This window comes from Amphichorda felina (assembly GCF_050947745.1).
Source record: "Amphichorda felina strain 45539 chromosome Unknown scaffold_4, whole genome shotgun sequence".
NCBI classification, from domain to species: Eukaryota; Fungi; Ascomycota; class Sordariomycetes; order Hypocreales; family Bionectriaceae; genus Amphichorda; species Amphichorda felina.
In genome coordinates, this window is record NW_028145046.1 from 1,502,968 (window position 1) to 1,526,625 (window position 23,658).

General features: G+C 56.0%; 11 protein-coding genes across 11 annotated transcripts; 5 read left to right on the top strand and 6 right to left on the bottom strand.

Annotated features, from left to right (window-relative positions):
* Window positions 1-455: 455 nt before the first annotated feature.
* Window positions 456-1,602, bottom strand: MSC2 (cation efflux family-domain-containing protein; the record flags this gene model as incomplete). Its single annotated transcript, XM_083193687.1, has 3 exons — window positions 456-1,227; window positions 1,288-1,506; window positions 1,562-1,602. The coding sequence occupies 3 exons, from the start codon at window positions 1,600-1,602 to the stop codon at window positions 456-458; spliced, it is 1,032 nt and encodes a 343-aa protein (XP_083050635.1).
* A 1,977-nt stretch (window positions 1,603-3,579) lies between these two features.
* ALG1 (chitobiosyldiphosphodolichol beta-1,4 mannosyltransferase) lies at window positions 3,580-5,102 on the top strand (the record flags this gene model as incomplete). Its single annotated transcript, XM_083193688.1, has 3 exons — window positions 3,580-3,838; window positions 3,891-4,081; window positions 4,131-5,102. The coding sequence occupies 3 exons, from the start codon at window positions 3,580-3,582 to the stop codon at window positions 5,100-5,102; spliced, it is 1,422 nt and encodes a 473-aa protein (XP_083050636.1).
* Window positions 5,103-5,260: 158 nt separating this feature from the next.
* Window positions 5,261-5,883, bottom strand: ACO1O0_004248 (ubiquitin-conjugating enzyme/RWD-like protein; the record flags this gene model as incomplete). The annotated part of the gene is made up of 2 exons (XM_083193689.1): window positions 5,261-5,520; window positions 5,721-5,883. 2 exons carry the CDS (start codon window positions 5,881-5,883, stop codon window positions 5,261-5,263), a joined length of 423 nt encoding a protein of 140 aa, XP_083050637.1.
* Window positions 5,884-6,394: 511 nt separating this feature from the next.
* SNU23 (U4/U6-U5 snRNP complex subunit SNU23) lies at window positions 6,395-7,108 on the bottom strand (the record flags this gene model as incomplete). The annotated part of the gene is made up of 1 exon (XM_083193690.1): window positions 6,395-7,108. The coding sequence occupies one exon, from the start codon at window positions 7,106-7,108 to the stop codon at window positions 6,395-6,397; it is 714 nt and encodes a 237-aa protein (XP_083050638.1).
* A 259-nt stretch (window positions 7,109-7,367) lies between these two features.
* DPH5 (diphthine synthase) lies at window positions 7,368-8,337 on the top strand (the record flags this gene model as incomplete). The annotated part of the gene is made up of 3 exons (XM_083193691.1): window positions 7,368-7,502; window positions 7,560-7,684; window positions 7,737-8,337. The coding sequence occupies 3 exons, from the start codon at window positions 7,368-7,370 to the stop codon at window positions 8,335-8,337; spliced, it is 861 nt and encodes a 286-aa protein (XP_083050639.1).
* A 103-nt stretch (window positions 8,338-8,440) lies between these two features.
* On the bottom strand, window positions 8,441-9,105 carry BLI3 (uncharacterized protein; the record flags this gene model as incomplete). Its single annotated transcript, XM_083193692.1, has 2 exons — window positions 8,441-8,860; window positions 8,911-9,105. The coding sequence occupies 2 exons, from the start codon at window positions 9,103-9,105 to the stop codon at window positions 8,441-8,443; spliced, it is 615 nt and encodes a 204-aa protein (XP_083050640.1).
* Window positions 9,106-10,493: 1,388 nt separating this feature from the next.
* Window positions 10,494-12,094, top strand: ACO1O0_004252 (uncharacterized protein; the record flags this gene model as incomplete). The annotated part of the gene is made up of 2 exons (XM_083193693.1): window positions 10,494-10,502; window positions 10,637-12,094. The coding sequence occupies 2 exons, from the start codon at window positions 10,494-10,496 to the stop codon at window positions 12,092-12,094; spliced, it is 1,467 nt and encodes a 488-aa protein (XP_083050641.1).
* Window positions 12,095-12,619: 525 nt separating this feature from the next.
* On the bottom strand, window positions 12,620-16,036 carry ACO1O0_004253 (uncharacterized protein; the record flags this gene model as incomplete). Its single annotated transcript, XM_083193694.1, has 4 exons — window positions 12,620-13,219; window positions 13,276-14,756; window positions 14,813-15,719; window positions 15,785-16,036. The coding sequence occupies 4 exons, from the start codon at window positions 16,034-16,036 to the stop codon at window positions 12,620-12,622; spliced, it is 3,240 nt and encodes a 1,079-aa protein (XP_083050642.1).
* Window positions 16,037-16,927: 891 nt separating this feature from the next.
* On the top strand, window positions 16,928-18,367 carry ACO1O0_004254 (extracellular mutant protein 11-domain-containing protein; the record flags this gene model as incomplete). Its single annotated transcript, XM_083193695.1, has 1 exon — window positions 16,928-18,367. The coding sequence occupies one exon, from the start codon at window positions 16,928-16,930 to the stop codon at window positions 18,365-18,367; it is 1,440 nt and encodes a 479-aa protein (XP_083050643.1).
* A 208-nt stretch (window positions 18,368-18,575) lies between these two features.
* ACO1O0_004255 (P-loop containing nucleoside triphosphate hydrolase protein) lies at window positions 18,576-19,539 on the bottom strand (the record flags this gene model as incomplete). The annotated part of the gene is made up of 2 exons (XM_083193696.1): window positions 18,576-19,171; window positions 19,257-19,539. 2 exons carry the CDS (start codon window positions 19,537-19,539, stop codon window positions 18,576-18,578), a joined length of 879 nt encoding a protein of 292 aa, XP_083050644.1.
* Window positions 19,540-20,391: 852 nt separating this feature from the next.
* FOX2 (bifunctional hydroxyacyl-CoA dehydrogenase/enoyl-CoA hydratase FOX2) lies at window positions 20,392-23,454 on the top strand (the record flags this gene model as incomplete). Its single annotated transcript, XM_083193697.1, has 6 exons — window positions 20,392-20,977; window positions 21,046-21,842; window positions 21,898-22,317; window positions 22,416-23,032; window positions 23,102-23,206; window positions 23,268-23,454. The coding sequence occupies 6 exons, from the start codon at window positions 20,392-20,394 to the stop codon at window positions 23,452-23,454; spliced, it is 2,712 nt and encodes a 903-aa protein (XP_083050645.1).
* Window positions 23,455-23,658: the final 204 nt, after the last annotated feature.

The window sequence follows — 23,658 nt, forward strand, 5'->3', positions numbered from 1 at the left end:
AATTACCAAGTCCCAGTGCGGATGACCTCTACGGAACCCCGGCCTGGCAAACACGACTCTGAAATTCCATCCGAGTGCTGACCCACGTCTCTGGCACTGGGCAGTGGGCAGTGGGCACTAGTGCAAGTGGGAGACTCTGACATGTGAAATCCCATCATCAGAAGGGTATCGTCATAATATATCCCGCCTCCAAACTAGTTATGTACATCGTACAGTAATATCCTCAGCAACATGTGTATCCAAGTCCAAATCCATGCATGTGCAAAATATCCTATGTGTGCCACTTCCCTCAACCCACCCCCAGTAATAAATAACAACAACCATATACATATATATGTGCCCGCCCGATTATGACCCCCCTCACAGGAGCTCGGGGAAAAAATGAAACACTTCTAGTTGCTTTCCAAAGCATATCCAACTTTCGCCTGCTGTGGCCGACTATTTTCATCCCCAATCTAAAAGGGCCTCGGCGTCAGAGGCGCGTTCATCGAGCTCCGACCTCGTCCGCACCAGCACGAGTTGTCACCCTCCCTTTCCACTTGTATCACGGCCGAGACGCCCTCCTTGACGAGATAATCATTCACTCGGTCCCGTACATCGTCGAGCACAGCTGCCTTCGAGGCGACAACGTGAACCACTCCGAGGAGCTTGTCCCCAGCGTCCCCACCGCTGCGGTCATCCATCCAAAACTTGGGTGCTGCGTAGCTCACCACACCACGCTGCTGCAGGATGCCGCCCAGCGTATTACGCAGGTTATACTCCGTGTCCTCGGGCACGCCAAGCAGCAGTCGCTTCGCCGAAGATACGACCAGGGGTCGCGACGATAGTAGAATGAGCGCAGCGATTAGGCAGGACGCCAACGGGTCCCAGCCAGCCCAGCCCCAGAAGCTCGTCAATATGGTTGAGACAATGACCGATGCGCTGCCAAGCGTGTCTGCCAATACATGCAGATAGATACCGTGCATGTTCTCGTTGTCGTGGCCATGTCCTTCATGCCCGCCACACCCACCATCGTGCTTTTCATGAGAGTGCCCATGACCATGCCCGTGGTCATGCCCATGAGAATGGTCGTGGCCGTGATGGTGGTGGTGGCCAAAGGCTGCCATGCCCACCAGGTTGACCAACAGTCCAAGGGTGCTCACAATCAACAGCTCGGTGAGTCGTTTCGTTTGGGTACCTTCCCAGATTCGCTCGAACGCCTCGAAAGCTATTTCCACGCTAAGAAGCCTAGAAGAAGTTAGTAACCGACGATCTAAAAAAAAATCAAGTTCGATCGTGTCTCCTTACATAAGGAGAATGCCGTTGGCAAAGCCACTCAGGGTCTCAATCTTGCCAAACCCATAAGGAAACCTCTGGCTAGGTGGCCACTTGCTCATCACGGCTGCCAGAAGCCCCACGAGTAGCGCGACGCAGTCGAAGAACATGTGGATGCTGTCACTGAGTAGGCCCAGAGAATCGGTCACATATCCGTAAAATGCCTGGACAGTCATGAAGCAGAAGTTGAGGCTGTTCGACACATCATTAGCAAGTAGCCCTGAGCGCGGCCCAATGCCTAACATACCCCATGAAATAGAATATTCGTCTCGAGTCTTTCTCGGTCATGATTGCGTGGATAAGGGGATAAGAGGCAGTGTACGGAAGCAACATCCTCGTGAACATAGACCTCTCGGCGCTGTGATCGTGGTTGTGATGGTCATGATGCCCGTGATGGTGGTGGTCGTGCGTATGGGCGTGATCGTGATGATGATCATGGTCGTGCGTATGGGCATGATCGTGATTGTGATCGTGGTGATGGCTGTGCTGATGATAATGTGGCCTCGAGGGCGAATATAGTGGCGTCGAGACGGTCTCTGTCAAGGGTGTTATGACACTCTTCCCTCCTGCGGTCGTCTCCCTCGTCCATCCGTTCAGTGTGTCTAGGGCCTGCGGCGGCGCTTTGCGGCTCGACAGCGAGACGCTAGTATTCGAGCCATTCGAGGCATGCGAGCTCGTCCGGCCGTGCGTGTAGGGTCGTGAATGTGAATAGCTGCGCTCATGGTCCGAGTCTTCGTTCTCGGGATGCGAGTGAAGACCGCCGTTGGACATGGACGACTTCCATGATTTGGCCGACGACTGGGACTGCGAGTGCCCGTGCGAATGCATGTGGTGCTGGTGCGCATGGGGCAGCGCAGAGGAGGGAAGCGCATATGATGAGGCCATGATGAGGAACTGGAATGCAGGAGCCAAAGAATGGGGTCGGATCCACCCGAGTCAGGCTCGGGGTTATGATGGGAGAACCACGGGCTCCCTCGAGGCCAATTGAGGTATCATGGGCTGGAATCTCCAGATCGAATACCCCTTATTCGTAAACGCGGTCGCGACTAATAGGTTTTCGTGCGGATTGTAAAGGTTCGAAATGTCCAGGAACGTCTCACTTGCTGGCCTCTTGAGTGGTCGAACAAGAGAGACAGCGTGTGGAGTCGAGAGCGCCGATAATGGCCGACGGGGTTCGATAAGAAGATAGGGGGTGAGGTGATGGAAGTTGGGCTTTCCAGAAATATCCAAAATGATGAGGAGAAGAGATGAATCGCTCCAGACGAGCGATGAAGAGCGATGAAGAGCGATGAAGAGAGACGAGGAGGGACGAGGAGAGGCGAGGAGACAGGTCGAGATGAAGGGCACCTCAGGACTAGAGTTGAGGAGGTGGCGGACTGGCGGCTCTACCTTCCGCTTTTCACTGGGTGTCCACCAGCCATATCAACAGAGTGCTGATCCAAGACCTTAGCAGGACCTCTTACCCCTGTACGAGGAGCCTTGGGTGCTGCCCACTGGGCATCAGCTGGTGTCTCTTCCCCGCCAATACCGCTCGTTCAGGTCGCCCCCTGCTCCTTCCCAAGACGCTAGCCGTCCACTGGTCCCTGACGGATGCTACGTACCCATCCATGATCCATCTGAGCACTTCTTGGGCACCTGGGCAATTCTCGAGTCTGCGCCTCACATCCGGGACTTTGGTAATACCGTAATAGTGTCTCACAACAACAACCTCACCATCATTCCCGCAGCCGTCCTGCATGGCCTTTGGATCAGATGCTCTGAGGCTGCAGGTCGGGATGACGAAGGCGCCCGTTCAGCACTGACCACATAATATTAGGTAGTGTAGCCAAGTTCCAACGGCCAGATATTTAAGAGCCAACCGTCCGCCGCCGCCACGCCCGCCACGCCCGGTAATCCCGCCAATCCTCGCGTTTTAGGGGAAACGTTCCCAGGGATCAGAACGCGGCCAAGACGGCTTCGTGCCTCCCTTCTTCGGTGCACTACATTTGAAGTAACGCTTTGTAGAGTTCCATCTTCAACTCTTGTGCAAAATGGCGGAAGGACGAATGTGCGTACTGGGTGAATTTGAGTTGAATCTATGGATACCAGTGTCTTATTGCCAGTAATACCAGCTGGTGGGAGAGTGGCGCCCCGTCACTGTGGAGGACACGCAGCCACTCAAAATCTATCTCGCAACCTGTCTCACAGCTCTGTTCCAACTTCACCTCACCCCAGCACCACCCCTCGTGAAAGTGATCGGTGCCTCTGGCACTCGGGGTCATTGCTATGTGGCCCTCATTTCTTCTCTCCGTGCTAGCGGGTGCCTTTTTTATCCTCTCCCTACGATATTTCGTCACCTTTGGCGCCTGGCTGGTCAGGAAGACACGCGATGCCATACCCACGCGATACGTCCCAGCAGAGAAACCAGAGGATGAGCACATCCAGATCCTGGTCGTGGGCGACATTGGCCGCAGTCCTCGCATGCAGTACCATGGCATCAGTGTCGCCAGCCACGGTAGAAAGGTAGACCTCATCGGTTACAAGGGTGAGTGTTTCCCGTCAGCGTTTGAAGGGACGGCAAGCTGACATCGTCAAAGAGACGGCCCGGCACCCAGAACTCATCGGAAATCCCAATGTTTCTCTATACGCCCTCACTCCGCAGCCAGAATGGATTGCATGGGGGACACTCCCTCTCCTTTCCATCCCCTACAAAGTCATCCATCAGTTCTGCACCCTCTTTTACAACCTCATGTACGCCACTCCGCCTGCGCAGTGGATCATAATTCAGGTGGGTGGTTTTTCATCAGAATACCAAGTTGGTTGCTGACGAAGCTCAGAACCCTCCTTCGATACCAACTTTCCATGTGGCCATGTTTGTTTCCTGGGTCCGTGGAACCAAGGTCCTCGTTGACTGGCACAACTACGGACACACTCTGCTTCGAGAAACTTTTGTCCTGAAGCCTCTTGTACCTCTCTACCGCTGGTATGAGAAAGGGTTCGGCCGGCGTCTGGGAGATGCCAACTTGGCTGTCACTGATGCCATGAATCGTCAACTCAAGGGCCCACAGTTCAAGGTCAAGACTCCGGTGTATACCTTACATGACCGACCCGCCGAGACGTTTCAGCCTATAATCTCGGCGAATCGTCGACTAGAGTTTCTCTCACGACTACCAGAAACCCAGAAGGACGCCAAGAACATCGTTGATAGGACCGTCCGGTTGATTGTGAGCAGTACCTCCTGGACTGCTGATGAAGACTTTGGCCTGCTACTTGAGGCTCTGATGAAATATGCCGACCCGGATTCGGCAAGTTCTTCGGCTGTCGACGGTCCCGCGCCGATCATTGCCATCATTACTGGCAAAGGACCTCAGAAGCAGGCGTACATTGACAAGATCAAAGAACTTGAGGGCCAAGGACGTCTCCCCGGCATCCGCATCCTGACAGCATGGCTTTCAACTCGCGATTATGCCTCACTCCTCGCGTGCGCTGACCTAGGCATCTCGCTCCACAAATCGAGCTCTGGCGTCGACCTGCCCATGAAGGTGGTGGACATGTTTGGCGCAGGACTCCCCGTGGCTGCGTACTCGGCTTTTGAGAGCTTCGGAGAGCTGATCAAGGAGGGCCAGAACGGCTGCGGCTTTGAGACGGCAGATCAGCTGACGGGGATACTGACGCGGTTACTGGGAGTTGGCGGCACAGTCGAACTAGCACAGCTAAAGAAAGGAGCGATTCGTGAAGGAAGTCTCCGCTGGAATACGGAGTGGGATCGGGTTGTCGGAAAAATAATTGGCGTCGTCGAGCAGAACTAGGCAAGCAGATAATAATAATTAGGCCCCGTCTGAGCCCTCATGAACCTAGTGGTATTGATATACTGCTGAATCCAATAGACTTGCGCCGTGGGGGGTGATTCATGCATAGAATTGATAAAGCACTTCCCTCTCCCTCTCCCTCTCCCTAGGTAAACATCTTAATCTTCCCCTAGGCTTTCCCTCACACACCTCCGACACCTCTTCCTGAACTCCTTATGTTTCCCCTCCCTCTCTTCACGCAGCAAGACTGCGGCCTCGACGTTGGCCGGGCTCTCCGTATTGGGGTCGTGGAACAGGCTTATCGTGCTAACGAGAATCGTCTCGGGGCTCTGGACGGGGCTCCACCGCTCGGCTGCCAGCTCGTATCCTGTAGAGTCCTCCTCGGGCGGGTGCAGGATGGAGATGCAGAGGACGCCGTCTGGGTATATATTGGGGTGGAAGGGTATCGGGGAGAGGAAGGTCAGCGAAGGGGGCATGTGCGGATATGTCAGCGGGAAGACCATTATTGCGCGGAAGTTGCCTCCTAGAGTGACGATGGTTAGAACGAGAGAACTCTGGCCGGGGGCTGGGGATTGTGGTTGGGGTTGGGGTTGGGGTTAGTGAAGGGAGAGCCCTTACCGCCGTAGTATTTGCAGTCGTCGTTGATCATGAGCATGACCTCCCACTCGAAGAGATTGTCGTCACTGACGAGGCCACATGAGACGCCCTGGAGATCCTTGCTGGTCTGTATGTCCTTAAGCTGGCGCTGAAGCAGCGACGCAGCTGCGGAGCCCGCACTCATTGTGACGGAGGTGTGACGGTCGAGTCTAGTCCGGCTAGGGATTGTAGTCAAAATGCCGATACGACGTGGAGCATGCAGGTAGATGGATAGTCAATTGGGAAGCTCTTGGGATCTTGCTGTCGAGTAGAGAGAAGTCTTGGATGTCTCGGAAGGCCGCGACGGAACGAGGTTAGAAGAAGACGGGTTTATGGTGGGGGTCAGGAAGGAAGGCGGGGTGCAACCGGCATTAGCCAACAGACCCCCACCGTGTGCAAAAGATGAAGCTCGTGATAGTAGTTGCCTTTGAAGCTTCCAATTGTTGCACCTGGGAAACAATTCAAGCCAGAAAGTTCACCCGCATGGAACTGCGCTTTCCGTTGCATTTCTGTACTACCAACGCCTCCCATTCCCAAACGCCTTTGCATATTGCTACGGGCTCACACGCCCCAGATCCGAGATAATAGTGTACGGTTTCGACGTCCAAATCCAAGCCGTGGGGTATCATGCTATAGACATCCAAGATCTCCCAAGCTTACTTCTTCGATGATCCAAAGGCCGTAATTCCCATCTGGGCCATCATGTCCTCCTCGTCATGCTCACCCTCGATCCGCACATCTTCGCCATACTCCGTCTTTATCTTCTCTGCCTTCTCCCTTTCAAGTTTCTTCTTTGCGGCGTCCTCTCTCCTTCTTCTCCTCTTCTCCTCGGCTTCCTTCTCGGTCTCTTCTTGGCGCAATTGCAGCCTGTCGTGCAAGCTCGTCGCCTTCTCCTTCTCAAGGTCCTCCTTACGCCGCACGTAGTAGTTGATCCGCTCAATCACTTCTTCCGCAGTCGCTCGTCGCACTTCGGTCGTCTGACCCGTGTTGAGAAGATGCTGTGTTGTGTTGAGATGCTCCACAAACTGCAGGTTGTCCTTGAACGTCAGGTCGCAGGACTCGCAGTAGAAGCCCGCGCTGCGTCCGCGTTTGCCCACGCCTGCTCCCGCAGGAACGAGTTGTGTCTTGCCAACTTGGGCCGTCAGGTCAATGACATTGCGTCGCGCCGTCGTGTACGTCTCGTCGCCCGTCAGCGGCTTGTGGTATTTCTTGCCCGCAGCCTTGGCCTCCCAGCGCGCCTTGCTCTCCTCCTTCTCCTTGGCCTCGCGCTCCTTGGCCTTGGCGGCGTATTCGTCCAGGTCCCAGTTCTTTCGGAAATCGGTGTCGCCTGCGGGCGCGCCGTACGCGCCGCCCTTCTTGGAGTCGGCCATGGTCAGGGGGGATGCGGAGTTTGATGATTGAAGGACGTGGCGATGGAATGGAGACGGGACAGGTCTAGAAAACTTGGGCCGTCTTCCATGGGTCGGAGAGGCAGGGGTAGGTAGCGCCCGCCCATGACGTCCTGCAGGTGTAGCGGCGCAAGGGGCACTAAAAGGGTACTCAGTACCCCGCCGCGGGGCATTTCTCCCATCGCAGTTGACGGAGGAGGAAATTTTCCCCCATTCCCATCATTGCACCGCCGTCGTCAAGATGCTGTATCTCGTAGGACTGGGTCTCTCGGACGAGACGGACATTACGGTCAAGGGCCTTGAGGTGGCCAAGACTGCTTCGAGGGTCTACCTCGAGGCATATACTAGCATCCTGCTTGTGAACCAGTCTGTGCTGGTATAACTCTCCTATTGACAGCATACCTCCCTGAGAGCTAACGCTGACTTTCAGTAGGAAGCTTACTATGGACGTTCGATAACAATTGCCGACCGTGAGATGGTCGAGTCGAATAGCGACGAAATACTGAGAAACGCCCAGAACGAGGACGTCGCATTCCTCGTCGTCGGAGACCCCTTCGGGTTCGTAGGAGACGTATCCCTGCTAGGCGCCTGATATCTAACAAGTATCTAGGGCAACAACTCACACTGATCTCGTTCTCCGAGCCCGAGAGCTTAATATTCCCGTCCGGACGATCCCCAATGCCTCCATCCTGTCTGGAATCGGCGCCTGCGGGCTGCAGCTGTACAACTTTGGCCAAACAGTATCCATGGTCTTCTTCACGGATTCGTGGAAGCCGTCTTCTTTCTACGACCGCATAAAAGAGAACCGCTCTATTGGTCTGCATACGCTGGTGCTGGTCGATATCAAGGTCAAGGAACAGAGCCTCGAGAACATGGCTAGGGGAAGGATGATCTACGAGCCGCCACGATATATGACAGTTGGACAATGTGCGCAGCAAATGATCGAGATTGAGGACGAGCGCAAGGAAGGTGTCTATACTCGGGACAGTCTGGCCATTGGCGCCGCCCGGGTGGGAGGGAAGACGGAGAAATTTGTCGCTGGAACTCTGGAGGAACTATGCTCGACGGACGAAGAGCTCGGCCCACCACTCCACAGCCTTGTGTTGCTGGGGCGGAGAACACACGAGCTAGAACATGACTTTGTCCGTCAGTTCGCGGTGGACAAGGAGAAGTGGGAACGGTTGTGGAAGTCTGAGTACGGCCAACAGTGAGGTTTGATATTGAAGCTACATAACGCCGCATGATTTCCGTGCCAGCAATTTGATACACCTAGTGCAATTTGTTCCAGTCCCAAATCCATTCCATTACTGTATACTAGTGCGTAGCTCTCCATTCCTTGACTTCGGCAGCGGTGATTTCTCGCAGGTGGTTGATCGCGGCAGGTCTACCGGTGACGGCACCAGTAGCTACCTCGGCAGCACGAGTGAAGATGTTCTTAGAGACGAGAGAATAGGTAGCGGTGTTCATCTTGACACGAATGACGCCAATACGAGGATCGTTCTCAGAACCGTCATGTACCCCGTCGCCGAGATCTCCGAGCCAGGCCTTCAGGGTGGGGGTATAGTGCTTCTTGACAAGAGATCGATCGGTCACGATGCTGGCCTGGCCAGCCACTGAGGCCCACTCTCCCGAGGAGTTCATGAATGAAACGTTGACATGGGGGTCGCCCGAGACGTCGTTCGTTTTTCCAGACTCGGTGTTCGTATGAAATAACAGGTCAATGCCGTTTGTCTCCTTGCAGCTATTAGTAGGGGGTCATATTTGTAGAACACAGTAGTGCATACAGTTGCGGCCAGAGCCATGCATCGTGAAACGAGGTTATCGGTTGCCGACTCGTGCGTAGTCATCATCCCAAACTTGGCCTTGGTGATGAAGTCGACCAGCTCATTGACTTTTGTTTGGAGGTCAGGTTGATCCTCGTTGGCCTTTTTATACGGGTCGGCGGGCTTATCGCCAGTGGAGGTGTTGGAAAAGGACATTATGGATGGGAGAAGAGTTGTTCGTCTTGACAGGCTACTGATTCTGCGAACGTTTAGAACAGGGTTGGCTGGGACATCGTGAGTCGCGAGGGCCCCCGGCTCCTTTTGACGGAAAAAGTATGCATGAGATTACCTCACATCGCCTGACCTATATCATCATAGATCTACTGAAACAACGTCAAGTCGGCAACAAACCACTGTACCTGGTACGAGGAGCAGTCGCCATGACGTCAAACGTTGTCACGGCGCGACTCCAGTCATCGTAGAGTCTAATATGTAAGGCAACAAATGAGTGCATTGTAGCTGAGAACGGCCCCTCTCATTCAGGACGGTGTCTCAAGCCCCGAAGGTTCATAATCTGTGATTAAACATAGAGATCGAGGTAATCGCCGATGGAAAGGCGGTACTCCATACATAGCCATCGCAGCGTTTCGCCACTGGAGCTGAAAGAAAGATGTGACTACATCTAGTGGAGCACCTTGGCAGGGACAAAGAGGCTGTGGATTACCTTACTACTAGTACGGAGTACCTAGTGATAGTACTAAGTAATACACTTAAAATAGAAAATGGTTTAAGATGATCAAGGCTGGCATTAGTACCTAGAGTAGATCAAAACTGGCAGTTAAATATTTCAGGCTGTAATGCTAATACCCGTACAGTGTTTAAGTACTAGGTTAACCAGAGCAAAACGGTGGCAAACGGTTGATTGAGATTGGACGCGGTACCCGGTAGATGGGCTCGCGGTGTTGGCCATTTTATTTCACATGTGCGGGGCACTTGCTCTTGCATTCGATATTATCTGGATAAGGTAGGTTGACCAACTGAGGTGTGCAGGAAAGTCCCGTCGCATCATGCCTGTTTGCCAGGTCGGCAAGCTACTGATGGTGGCGCTTGCTGCTCAGGCAGTATTGCCTCCTAGCATCTCTCAGCTTGCGCTGAAGCCTGAGTTTCTGGCCGCAGTTCCCTCCTGCCCCAAGACTCACTCATTGAATCCAGTAATAGTGGATCATCCAACGCCTGCTGTTTCCCGTCTAACCTCCAGCCAAAGCAACCAAGCCTCACCTCGCTTTCACCTTGGGCGGCTGGTGGTGACTGCCGTAGTGAGGTGTTTGTGCAGAGTCTCGACCTCCCTTCTCCTTCCAACCTTCTCTCCTGCCTTCCACCAATTTACCTTCTGCCACAGCGCCCATTTCTCTCTCACTCAACTCTCACTGCGTCAACTTCTCTTCACTTCCCTCATTTTCATTTGCCCCGTCCGAGCCCACCCGCCATTCTTCTCCTTGTGTCGTGATCCATATTTGGCTTGAGACTGATTGATCTCATCGTCCCGCAGTTTTCGCTTCCGGAAGGAGGATTACAGCAGCGACGCTGTCGAGCCGTCTCTCCCGATGCCTTTTGTGCTTTCCGTGCCGCACTGATCACCCGCAACCGGCCACGCACCATTCATCAAGTTTTCTGATTTCGTTTTCGATTGTAACCATCTTCTCCCTATCTATCGTCAGGCCCAGGTTTCCCCATTTTCTTTTAACAGAGCTACCTATCGCGATGGCTTTGGACCCGGTCCGTTATCCCCAGGCCAAGTGTCTCGAAAACCCGCACTAACCTTCAAGAGGTCGTTCTCGCTTGGGAATGCCGCGATAAAGAAGACCAGGCTTTAGCTGCCTACAACAACCCTCTGCGCCGCACGAATCGTTCCCTAAATGAGGAGAATTTGCGCCTCAAACGCATTCTCCGCGAGAATGGCATTCCCTGGTCATCCGTGGCGCAGGCCCATCTGAGCCAGACCAACGGGCGCAAGACTCGATCATCTATGACTTCAATGGATCTAGGACGCCCACATCTGCCGATGGAGGTTATTCTCCGGATTCTCAAATTTGCGCTGACAAGCCCTCATCCGATCATCGATCCTTTGTCTTCTCTCACCACTGGCAATCTTACCGACATCGAAAAGTCTCGGGGTAACCAGGTCGCGATTCACTTCTTGGCCACTTGCAGAGCCCTTCATGAGGAAGGGACCAAAATCTTCTGGGATTCCAACACCTTTGTCTTTACCACGCCCCAGGCTGTCCGAAACCTTGCGGAACTGAACCCTGAGTACCGCAACCATATGACCCATGTCACTTTCCGCATCATTGCGCGATACTACGATGACCAAGTTCGCAAGCAGAAGCTCGAACGTTTCTATCACAAGTCTCTCAAAAAGGACATCAGGCTAAGGGTCCATCAACGTCCGACAGAGATGCCACTCATCCGTGGCGGCTTCCGGTCTTATGCGTGGACTCAAATCGTTGACTTCTTGACTGCGCTCCGCGCCCCTTACGATCCATCTTTTCACTTGAAATCAGTCCCACGCCCCAGGCTGCTCCCATCTCTGACGTCCTTGCGGCTGGACTTGGTCAATTTCTCCGACTCCCTCCTACCATTCTCCGGTCCCGAATTCCACGACGTTACTTCCCACGAGTTCGGATGTACTCTAAACGAGCTTCAAGTTACGGGAATGCCCCGTGATGATGCGGGTATGAAGGCCGGCGCCGAATTGAGCGGCTTGCTCAAGGATGAAGGTCTGTACTTGGATGGTGTGGCGTCCTTCTTTGAGCCCATGAAAGGGTCACTTCACTCCCTTAGCGGCCCCAGCTGGTGCAGTCGAGTTGTCAGAGCGTGGAAAGATCGGGCCGATGAGTCAGACTCTGATTTTGATATGAGTCCCGATACCATCTTCAGCCGGGGTCACACCAAGATCGGAGTTATGCCCTCCGCTCCTGAGGAGGTCGGTCACCCAGAGTCGACGCGGTCTGAAGATGTTGTTATTTGGAAGCGAGTTCCTACCTCCCGCGATTCCACAAAGCGATCCTGGATTCAGTTTTCTCGCTACACTGGCTACGAGGCATCGGACGTGGACTCGGACGATGACATTTGTCCATGCTGCGGGGACTCGCATCCAGGCTCATCTTTCCTGGGCTTCCTTGAGGATGAACTTGACGACATCTGAGATATTTTGCTCTTCTGATTTGACGCATTGTTGGTGTTCTGGTGTTTGGGGAACGCGATACCTGTTGCTATGACTAGATACCCTGAGGGGCCTGGCTGGACATGTTTGGTACGAGCACGATTCTATGACACGGTAATGATGGAGGAGGTTGATAGCCGGTAATCGGCGGGTCTGACACCTATGTGGAGTGTTGTACTAGTACATTTCAAGTAGCTCACCCAGGGCAGCTTGCTAACATAGCTTTCCCTAGCGACACAGGATCGCTTGGGGTCCTGCCATGATACTTAGGGAGGGTCAGCTAAAGAGAAAATTTGATGCTAGCTGCTTTCAATACGATGAAGTTCCTCAGAAACAGCCAGAGACTGATAATGGTACCACAAAAAAGCTTGACTTTTATGAGACAGTTCTGGCTCGACACCAGAAGGTAATTTTCATATGTTGCTTCTCTATTCTATGACAAGTTGGGGCGATATCCAGGGTATCAATCTATACATAACTACTATTATGTGTGGGTATCATGGCAATTTATTTCTCAGTTTCATCACTCTGGTAGAACCTTTGAAACACTCTAGCCTCAAGGTCTTCCTCGCCGAGAACCTCATCCTTCCTGAGCATGAGGTTGTTGCGGCGCAAGTAGACCCTCTTTGACCACTTCCAAGTCTCAGCGCCGGCGAAGAAGAGCACGTTGACGGCGAAAACGATGCCCCACTCCTTGTCAATGCCGGTGTGGAGGAAGACCTTCTTGTCGAGGACAGGTATGTAGAGTGTGGGGAAGACGACGATGAACCCGACGATAACAGACCAGAAGAGGAAGGGGTTGCGCCAGAGACGGCCAGCCCAGGCGCGCGTGTCGGAGATGATACCATCGAAGAAGGAGCGGCGGGCGTCGACAAGCTCCCAGGCGAAGAAGAGGAAAATCCACATCATGGCCGTGTAGCAGGTGGAGCGCGCGCGGAAGACGCCGTTGCACGAGTCGGACCAGCGGATGTTGCAGTCGTGGCCCAGGTGGCCCTCAAACAGGCCGAAGAGAACGCTGACGAAGGCGGTGATGATGCAGACGGCCATGATGAGGCCGTAAACGGCCAGGTCTGCGAGGAACTCGAATGTAAAGACACCGTGCTTGAGCTGTAGGCGCAGGTTAGCATGGCATGTGTGATATGCGGGGGAGAATGCAAACGTACACTTTGGGGTGGCCTCCTGAGAATGTCGGGTGAGGCAGACTCGAAGCCGAGACCGGTCTCGGTAAAGGCGCCGGCGACGAGAAGCATGAAGAGAATCTCGATGGGGGTGATCTGGAAGATGGAAATTCCGCTCTCATCCTTATAGGCGAGGCCAATGAGGAGCGTGGTGACAAAGGCAACGTTAGCGGCGAGGACGTGGAGCATGAACTTTTGGACGTTGTCGAAGATGCGGCGTCCCTCCTCAACGGCATTGAGGATGCTGGCAAAGTTGTCATCGCTGAGAACGATATCCGAGGCGGACTTGGCCACGTCGCTTCCTCCGAGACCCATAGCGATGCCGACGTCTGCACGGTGGAGACTGGGGCTGTCGTTGACGCCGTCACCGGTCATGGCAACGTAGCGCCCGCGGCGGTGAAGAGCATCGATCATGCGAACCTTGGTGGAGGGGGCGCACCGGGCGACCACGAGGGGCAGCTCTGGAAGCTGGTCGATCTGTTCGTCAGAAAGGCGGTCGAATTCAGAGGCCGTCATGACGATGCCCTGGGCAATATCTTGTCGGAGGAGTTCAGTTCGGCTGGGGAGGATGCCGACCTCAGTGGCGATGGTGCGGGCCGTCTCGGGATGATCTCCCGTCAGCATGTGCACACGGATGCCTGCCTGGTGGCACTTGAAGACGCTGGGTCGAGACTCGGGTCGGGGAGGGTCGTAGATGCCAATGAGCCCACGGAAGACGAGGTCGCATTCGAATTCCTCGCGTTTGAGGGTGCCTCGGCGTGCCTCATCAGCTGATACGGGGCGGGGAGAGGTGCGGCTAGCAAGGGCCAGGACACGGAGGCCTCGGCGGGCGAGAGCTTCCATGTTGGACAGGATGTCGGCCTTGGAGCTGTCCGTCATTTGAACCAGAGCGCCGTCAGGGCCGGCCAGTTGGACGCAGCTTTCAATTACACGCTCAACAGCTCCCTTGGTAAGGACGTGGACCTCGCCGGATGTCTTGCTCTGGCTGAGAACAGACATCTTCTTGACTGCGGAATCGAAGGGGAACTCGACCAGTTGCTTCCACTCGGTCTCATCAAATGATGAGCGTGTTTCCCGGTGTCTGCCAAAGCGAGCGGCAAAGACCTGGATGGCAATCTCGGTGGGGTCGCCCTGGGCCTGCCATCGGCTCTTTATTGAGGAAGTATCGGTCTCCTTGTCGTCGGATACCTTCTTCACCGTGGCCAAGTTGGCCAGGTTGGCGACGTTGAGGAACGACTTGACGGACGAATTCGAGTCTTCTTCCTCGAGGGCCGACACCTCGAAAGCGGTTGTTGTGCCATCACGGATTTCACTCGGCGGGATTCTGCTAAAGACGACGTTTCCGGCTTCAGGGTTGTAAGGCTCGTTGGTTACGTTAATGGTGTAAGTCCCATAGCCAGGGAGCCATGCCATCCTGGTAACCATCTTACCCTGTGTCAAAGTTCCTGTCTTGTCGGAGCAAATGTCTGCGGCATGTCAGCAATAGCCTTCGAGGCAAAAGGGGTGCCGGGGGATGCCGTACTTGTGACGCCTCCAAGAGCTTCCAGTGATCGCATGTTGCGTACAAGGACGTGTCTTTGGACCATGACCTTGGTTCCAGCCGCCATAGTGATGGTGAGGACGAGAATGAGGGTGACAGGGAGAGTGCCGATGGCAGTCGTGATGGCATAGATGATAACATCGTTTCTGGAAATGAACTTATTGGCGGCGATGACGATGATGGCACAGATAATGGCCAACCCGAAGATGGTGAGGAACAGCTTGGAGAGCTTGCGCTGCAGCGGCGTGCCGACTGTAATACCGAGGAACTCGCCACAAAAGTCCCAGATCTTGAGCAACCCAAAGAGGATGTAGTCCTTGGCCGAGGCATGACCATTCTCGTCACGCTTCACTCTTCGTCCGCCAGTTTGATCACGCAGCGCCGCAGCGATGGCGCCAATCTCGGTGAACATGCCAGTAGCGAAAACAACAGCGTGGCCACGGCCCTTGGTGACGGTGGTGGAGCTGAAGACGATGTTGAGACGGTCTCCGGGACCGATGTCGTCAGAGCTGTCATCGCTGTCGTCGCCGTTGCCAAAGGTGATTTCGGGGTCCTTGCGAGACGGCACAGACTCGCCAGTGAGGGCGGCCTCGTCAGCCTCCAGGTTGACGCAGTCGAGGATCCGGGCATCAGCAGGAACCATATCACCCATCTTGAGCTCGATCACATCACCGGGCACGAGACTGGCGGCGTCAACGGTCACGCTGGCCCCCCCGCGGATTACACGTGCCGTGGCCGAGTTGAGTGAATCGAGCGAAGCAATGGTCTGTTGGGCCTGTAGGTCCTGGTAGAAACCAATGACGATGTTAATGAGAATTATACCACCCAGGACACCTCCCTCGATCCAGGCCTGAATGGCAAAACTGGCAGCGAGAGCCAGGAGAAGGACCTGAGATTCATTGCTAGTCAGTTATTGAACTTTCTGAACCTGACAAACGCCGGGGGGGGAATTACCATGGTCATGGAATTGAAGATCTGGGCGATGAAAATCTGGAACGGCTGGACGCCCTTCTCCTTTCCCAGGTCGTTCGGGCCATACTTGGACAGACGCTCGGCCGCGGCTTCAGACGTCAGGCCCTGCGTGGCATCTGTTCCCAGCTCGTGAACGACCCTGCTAGAATCTAGAGCATGAGCTGGGCGGGGGAGTGGCTCGTTGGACTGGCCAGAGACGTGGCCAGTCTCGGCTTGTGTGGCCATCTCCTTCATGACGGGCAGGGGGAGAGATGTTGGCACACGAGACAAGCGATCCTACTATAACTAGAAGGATAGAACACGGGTCGATAAACGAGTGACGGGGAATACATTGTACAAGCACCGGGATGAGGGTCCATGTTAAATACTTTGGGTATCTAACGAGTTAAGGTGCAATCTGTGGTACAGCCACCACCATGGGTGCTCAACAAGATTGGAAATGGGGGGACGGGGCCTAAGGACGGGTCAAGAGGCAAAATTCGATGCCATCGTCAGCTGGCGGGCCGCTAGAAGCCACGCTGGTTGGCCAAGACAACATCCGATCAACCAACGAGACGGTCTCCAGTGTCCGGTTTGGGCAGCCAAGGCTCAGGCTGGACGGAAGCCACCGAGTCAATGCGGCAGGACGACGTGGGAGCGGCGTGTTTCTGAGGCTCTGACAGCCTCTGAGGCTCTGAGGCGTCTCACCGATGCGTGGGGATGGACGACCGGGCAGCCGGACAAAGTGGACTCGGAGCCTAATCGGGGCCCATGTCGGGGGTCCGCGGAACCCGGATGAACAAAGTTCTGGACTATTGCCCTAACAGGCAGCCAAGCCGCATCTGGTGGGGTTGTGGAGTGCTGCGATACACGGAGATCTGGAGTCCCTGGATTTAGAGTTGGAGGGGGGTGACTCGGGCGAGTTGTACTCATAAGATTGGTCTAGGGTAGCTAGGTAGGTAGGTACCTAACTGCGTACCTAGGCGAGAAGTGTTCTTGCTGACTCAGATTTGCATCACCTGACTTCGCGACTTCCTAAGCTTCTCTTTGTCGCGTCGCGTCGCACTCTGGCCTCTGTCTGCATCTTCGCATCAAACCTGGACCCGGGAGTCAAGAGTCATGGCATCCCGACCCAACCCGATGACAATGAGGGACCGCTCCGGTCGCCTGAAAGCTTTTGTTCGAGGCAATTCGGATGCCCAGGCCCACTACAATGCCCCCGCACCGAAGCACGACATCCAGCAGAAGCGCTCTGGCACACCCCATGTCGCATCTGCCGACATCCCTATTCCTACGAGAGAAACCCTTGCTGAGAATGCTCGGATTCCGGTCCCGAGAGTTTGGCGGGCTCAACAGCTGCCCCCTTCGCCCCAGAAGACCATAACCCAGCAGACGCAAAAGGCAAACGCCCAGGTCCCCGAGGAGCAGAAACGAGAACCATCTCCAGAGCTGGGCGAGCCCCTGGATGAGGTTGCGCGGTCGCACCGTTCGCTTTTTGAAGGCTCGCAGCTTGGGGAGGATTTCATGAACTCGGGTCTCACGACGCCGCAAAACGAGCTGGAAGATGTTTATGTCGACCATTTCGAGGAGGCGAGGCCCGAGCACCCCAAAGACGCTAGGAATGCCGGACAAGGTGAACTCGAGCTTTTCCGTCACAGGCCTAGCAGCGTGCCTCAGTTTCAGTGGAGCGAGGAAGGAGGGTACATGGTTGTCAAGTCAGGTCCGGGACGGCAAAGTCTGTCACACATGAAGGATGGATTCCAGAACGGCGGCATCAAAGAGAGAAACGGCAGGCATCAGAAGCCCAACTACCGTGCGCCGTCGCCGGTTGAAAAGTCTAAGAATCTTCCCGTAAGGGAGGTGAAGATTCGGAGACCACGCTCTTCCGTCAGAGATAAACAACCCGGCAAAGGGAGGCCGAGAAGTCCGTCGCTCAGCTCAGAGAGGCCGAGATGGCAACCTGGATACAAAGAAACAACCCGGGGAACAAGCATGGTTATCGATCTGAGCGATGATGAGGGCTCCCAGGCTGAGCAAGATGCTCTGCACGAGACACCGAAGGCAAGCAAAGTCAATTCGCTACCCCACAAGACTCTCATGGAGAGCCCTATGCCGCCGGTGATGAACCTGAATCGCCACGTTCAGACCAAGAAACGAGGCCGCGCGAGCCCCGACTACGACGACATGGCCCTTAGCAGTATGACTTATACCGAGCTCCAGAGAGAGCCGTTTGATCTGGACCCCGCACAGGCAGCGATGCAAAACAGCTATAGAGGTAATGCAGATCCGCTTGCGACGAAGCTCGACCAGATGAAACATCAGTCCGAGAGAGAGCAGCGGTCTTTCTTCTCCAGCTTGCCTATGGAGGATTGGGAACAGTCGGGGGATTGGTTTGTCGAACGTTTCTCCGATCTCATGAACGGCTTGAGGGATGCGCGCCGCGAAAAGAGACGGATGGTTCATGACTTTGAGGCTGAAGCGTCGAGGCATGAGGAGGCTGTGCGGCTTCGATCGGAAGCCATTGACCAGAAGCTGGTCAAGATGAGGCAGGATGGCCAGCGTGTTGTTGGCGACAGGGGCATCTGAGAGGGCGTTGCAAGGTGCATGGCGTCGATGTTGACTTGGGTGCATGGGATATTGATACCCCTTACGACTGTTATGGCTGCATGAAGTGGAGTTTATGATTACTTTGCTTTGCCCGGGTTGCGAGGCCATTTTTCTAAAACGGAATCGCATGTACTATAATTTTGACCGGAGTTTATCGCATTTATGGGGGTAGATGGGCGAATTCAACTCAAATCCGATGGACCTCCTTGACTTTGCGGTCACGGCCCACCACCATCCTCAGCTGCTTCCCTGGCTGCCCAGGGAGAATGCCGCTCCGTACCCTGTCCGTATACAGCTCATAGGCTGGGAAGTAGCCATCAACAAACTTGACGACCTGCTCCGGGGTCATGCCGGCCTTGGGATCCCCCTTGTCCCGCCTCATGTGCTCCTCCTGCTCTGCTCGCCACGCGTAGACAAACGTTAGATCCTCGGCATCAATGTGGATAAAGGCATCAAACAGATCCGTTAGCGCGTCATAGCCCCTGAGCTTGTCGTTGACAAATAGGAGGTCTTCAAGCTTGTGGTTGGCGAGCGTGCGGCTCGGACTCCTCCACTTGGCCTCGACGTCCTCTGGGCTCAGGGCGCGGAAACCGACGGACCAGCCCTCGAGGATGACGGCTCGGACGCGGGGCTGGCCGGGCTGGTTGACGGGGCGCCACTGCGACTCTGGGGCGCGGTCGCCGTGGCCCGAGAAGGCGGATTTGTCGTACTGGGGCAGCTTGGCGGGCTTGCCCTGCATGATGGCGTCGAAGAAGCTTGTGGCCAGGGGGAGATCATGGGTTCCTGGAGGCATGGGTCAGATCTCTCTCTCTCTCTCTCTCTCTCTCTCTATTCTGTCTCAGCCCAGGAGGAAGTCCGGGCCACGTACCAGGTTCCCCGCGGTGCTGCACCAGGGCATTGTCTGGGTGCTCGCGGCCGAGGGCGACGAGGTCGGCGTGGTTGAGGTAGAAGTCGTCTATGCTGCAGACCAGGGTGTGCACGCCCTGGGCCTCGAGGGCCGAGGCGAGGGCCCTGACCAGCGTGGTCTTCCCGGCGCCCTGGATGCCGTTGAGGCCGATGACAAAGGGGCGGTCGCCATGGTGCGCCTTGAGGTGCCCGAGGATGAAGGGGACGCAGATGGGTGTCTTGTCGTCTACAAAGGTGGCGGCCATGGCGGACGAGTTCAGGGCGGCGGTCGGGTTGGCGCGCGGGAGGTGTTCAGCATGGGAGGCATGGTGATGACGGCGCGGTGAGTTCCGTTCCCCGCGATGCTGGAGGGAAGTGTGGGGGAACGGGATTCTCGCCGATTGTCGGCTTTATTAGCCTTCAGGAACAAGGTGGAAGACTGGGGCTGGGCAAGCAATTGATGAACGCTTCAACGTTGTTTGGGTTGTTTGGTGTCGGCCCCTTAAGGGACAAGTTCTCCAAGGGCCATCTCCCCCTATAGTGACATCGGACAGCGTGCCACGGGTACATTTTACGCTTCTGATCATCCGGGGCTTCCATTTGTGAATCGGCTCCAGGACGGGAGGTGGCGCATGTGACGTGACTACGGATACGGAATACGGATACAGCGGGTGACTTGGGGAATCCCCCAGCGCGCCTCCACTGGCCAGGACTCCAGACTCCAGCGAACGATGGTGGCCTGGGGGAGATTCCCTCCAGCGGCCTGCAGGCGTTAGCAGGGCCTGTGGCATGACCTCATCTTTTGCATGTGAAGCTGGGGCCATCTGGAAGCGGATTAGCGGCTGGCCCGGGAAACCCCCCTCGGCGGCCCATGGTAAGCCGAGGCTCTTGGGATGGAGCCGTGCTGCAGCAACTGGGTCACTGCTCGGGTTGTGTCAAGCTCATTGCCCCAGATTCGACAACCAGCTCGTAAAAGGGCTTCGGCTACGGTCCAACCGTCCAACAGATCCCCTCTCCCTCCTCCATATTTTACCTCCCCTCCCCCTTCCACCTCCTCCGCTGCTCATCTCCTCCCCCTTCCATCCCCCATCAACTCTCTCCCTCACACACACATCACCATGGCTGAGCAATTGCGATACGACGGCCAGGTCGTCGTCGTCACCGGTGCCGGAGGTGGCCTGGGCAAGGTCTACGCCCTCTGGTTCGCCTCGCGCGGTGCCAGCGTTGTCGTCAACGACCTCGGCGGCTCCTTCAAGGGCGAGGGTAACTCCACCAAGGCCGCCGATGTCGTCGTCGACGAGATCAAGAAGGCTGGTGGCAAGGCTGTCGCCAACTACGACAGCGTCGAGAATGGCGAGCGCATCATCGACACCGCCATCCAGGCCTTTGGCCGCGTCGACATCCTGCTCAACAACGCCGGCATCCTCCGTGACATCAGCTTCAAGAACATGACCGACCAGGACTGGGACCTCATCAACAAGGTCCACGTCCGCGGCGCCTACAAGTGCGCTCGTGCCGCCTGGCCCTACTTCCGCAAGCAAAAGTACGGTCGCGTCATCAACACCGCCTCTGCCGCCGGCCTGTTCGGCAACTTTGGCCAGACCAACTACTCCTCTGCCAAGCTGGCCATGGTCGGCTTCACCGAGACCCTGGCGAAGGAAGGTGCCAAGTACAACATCCTCTGCAACGTCATTGCACCCATTGGTAAGCTTAGCCCCCAGGGCCATCGTCCACCATATCCCCCAGAGCCGTTGGCTGACAAAACCGCAAAGCCGCCAGCCGCATGACCCAGACCGTCATGCCCCCGGATGTCCTCGAGAACCTCAAGCCCGACTGGGTTGTGCCCCTTGTCGCCGTTCTGGTGCACAAGAACAACACCACCGAGACCGGTGGCATCTTCGAGGTCGGTGCCGGTGCCATGTCCAAGATCCGCTGGGAGCGCTCCACCGGTCTGCTCCTCAAGGCCGACGACTCCTACACCCCCGGCGCCATCCTCAAGAAGTGGAACAAGGTGGTCGACTTCTCCAACCCCCAGTACCCCAGCGGCCCCAACGACTTCATGACTCTGCTCGAGGAGTCCATGAAGATGGGTCCCAATGAGCAGGGCGAGAAGCTCGACTTCACCGGCAAGGTCGCCCTCGTCACCGGTGGTGGCGCTGGCATTGGCCGTGCCTACTGCCTGGCCTTTGCCAAGCACGGCGCCTCCGTCGTCGTCAACGACCTCATGAACCCTGACACCGTCGTCGGGGAGATCAAGAAGATGGGCGGCAAGGCCGTCGGCGTCAAGGCTTCGGCCGAGGATGGCGAGGCCGTCATCAAGGGTGCCATCGATGCCTTTGGCCGCATTGATATCCTCGTCAACAATGCCGGTATCCTCCGTGACAAGGCCTTCACCAACATGGACGACAATCTGTGGGACCCCGTCATGAACGTGCACCTTCGCGGCACCTACAAGACCACCAAGGCCGCCTGGCCCTACTTCCTCAAGCAGAAGTATGGCCGTGTCATTAACACCACCTCCACCAGCGGCATCTATGGCAACTTCGGCCAGGCCAACTACGCTGCCGCGGTAAGTCTCCCCAGCTGGCCCTTATTCAATAATGCACATGCTGATTTTGACGCAGAAATGCGGTATTCTGGGCTTCTCCCGCGCCCTCGCCCAGGAGGGTTTCAAGTACAACATCTACGTCAACACCATTGCCCCCAACGCCGGCACCGCCATGACGGCCACCATCATGCCCGAGGAGATGGTCCAGGCCTTCAAGCCCGACTACATCGCGCCTGTTGTCCTCGCCCTCAGCAGCGACAAGTGCCCCGACCCCACCAACGGCCTGTACGAGGTTGGCAGCGGCTGGGTCGGCCGCACCCGCTGGCAGCGCGCCGGCGGCTACGGCTTCCCCGTCGATGTGCCCCTGGTGCCCGAGGAGGTGGTCAAGCACTGGGCCGACATTGTCGACTTTGATAGCCCCAAGGCGGACCACCCGGAGAAGATGCAGGACTCGCTGCAGAGGGTCATGGCCAACATGGAGAACCGAAGCGCCAAGGTATGAAGTGATTCTGTATATAGTGTTAGATCTTTTCTTTTATAAAAGCCCTTGTTCCATCAACTGTAGTAGTGTGCTAATGCGAGTCCCGTGTGCAGAAGGATGAGTCCGGCGCCGGCGCCGTCAGCGAGCATCTCGCTGCCATCAATGAGGCCGTCAAGCGTGAGGGCGCAGCCACCGAGTTCAAGTACGAGGAGCGCGACGCCATCCTCTACAACCTGGGTGTGGGCGCCAAGGCCACCGACCTCAAGTACGTCTTTGAGGGTGCCGAGGACTTCCAGATTCTGCCCACCTTTGGTGTCATCCCCCCCTTCAACGCCGAGATGCCCTTTGACTACGACGCCATCGTGCCCAACTTCTCGCCCATGATGCTGCTCCACGGCGAGCAGTACCTCGAGGTGCGCAAGTGGCCCCTTCCCACGGCCGCGCGCCTCGCCTCGCGCGCCCGCCTGCTCGAGGTGGTGGACAAGGGCAGCGCCGCCATCGTCAAGAACGGCGTCACCACCGTCCTGGCCGACACGGGCGAGGAGGTCTTCTACAACGAGATGACCGTCTTCCTGCGCGGCAGCGGCGGCTTCGGCGGCCCCAAGAGGGGCGCGGACCGCGGCCCTGCCACCGCGGCCAATACCCCGCCCAGCAGGGCCCCTGATGTCGTCGTCGAGGACTCCACCAAGGAGGACCAGGCCGCCATCTACCGCCTGAGCGGTGACTACAAGTGAGTCTATCCACCCTCGGTCTCTGCAGCTTCAGAGAGAAAGAAACCCATGCTGATCTGCTCTATTAGCCCCCTGCATGTCGATCCCGCCTTTGCCAAGATGGGCGGCTTCAAGGCCCCTATCCTCCACGGCCTCTGCACCTTTGGCTTTGCCGGCAAGGCTGTCTACGACAAGTAAGTTCCTAATCTCAAAATAGAAGAACCAAAGAATATCTTGCTGATAGCAATCACCCAGGTTCGGCCCCTTCAAGAACATCAAGGTCCGCTTCGCCGGCCCCGTCATCCCCGGCCAGACCCTCGTGACCGAGATGTGGCGCGACGGCTCCAAGGTCACCTTCCAGGTCAAGGTCAAGGAGACGGGCAAGCTGGCCATTGCCGGTGCCGCGGCGGAGCTGATGACTGGTGACAAGAGCAAGATGTAAAAAAAAAAGTAGAAGAAGGAAGAAGAAGAAGAAGAAGACGATGTAACGATATCTATGTTGGAGGATGGTTGGATACAAGGCCAAAACTGCCAAGACGTTGTTTGTGTATTATAAAGCTCTTTCTTTACTGCAAGCCAAATAAATGTGTTCTGGTATCCTCTTGGTCTCCCCATCCACGTATATCCACTCGGTCTTGCTGTCTCG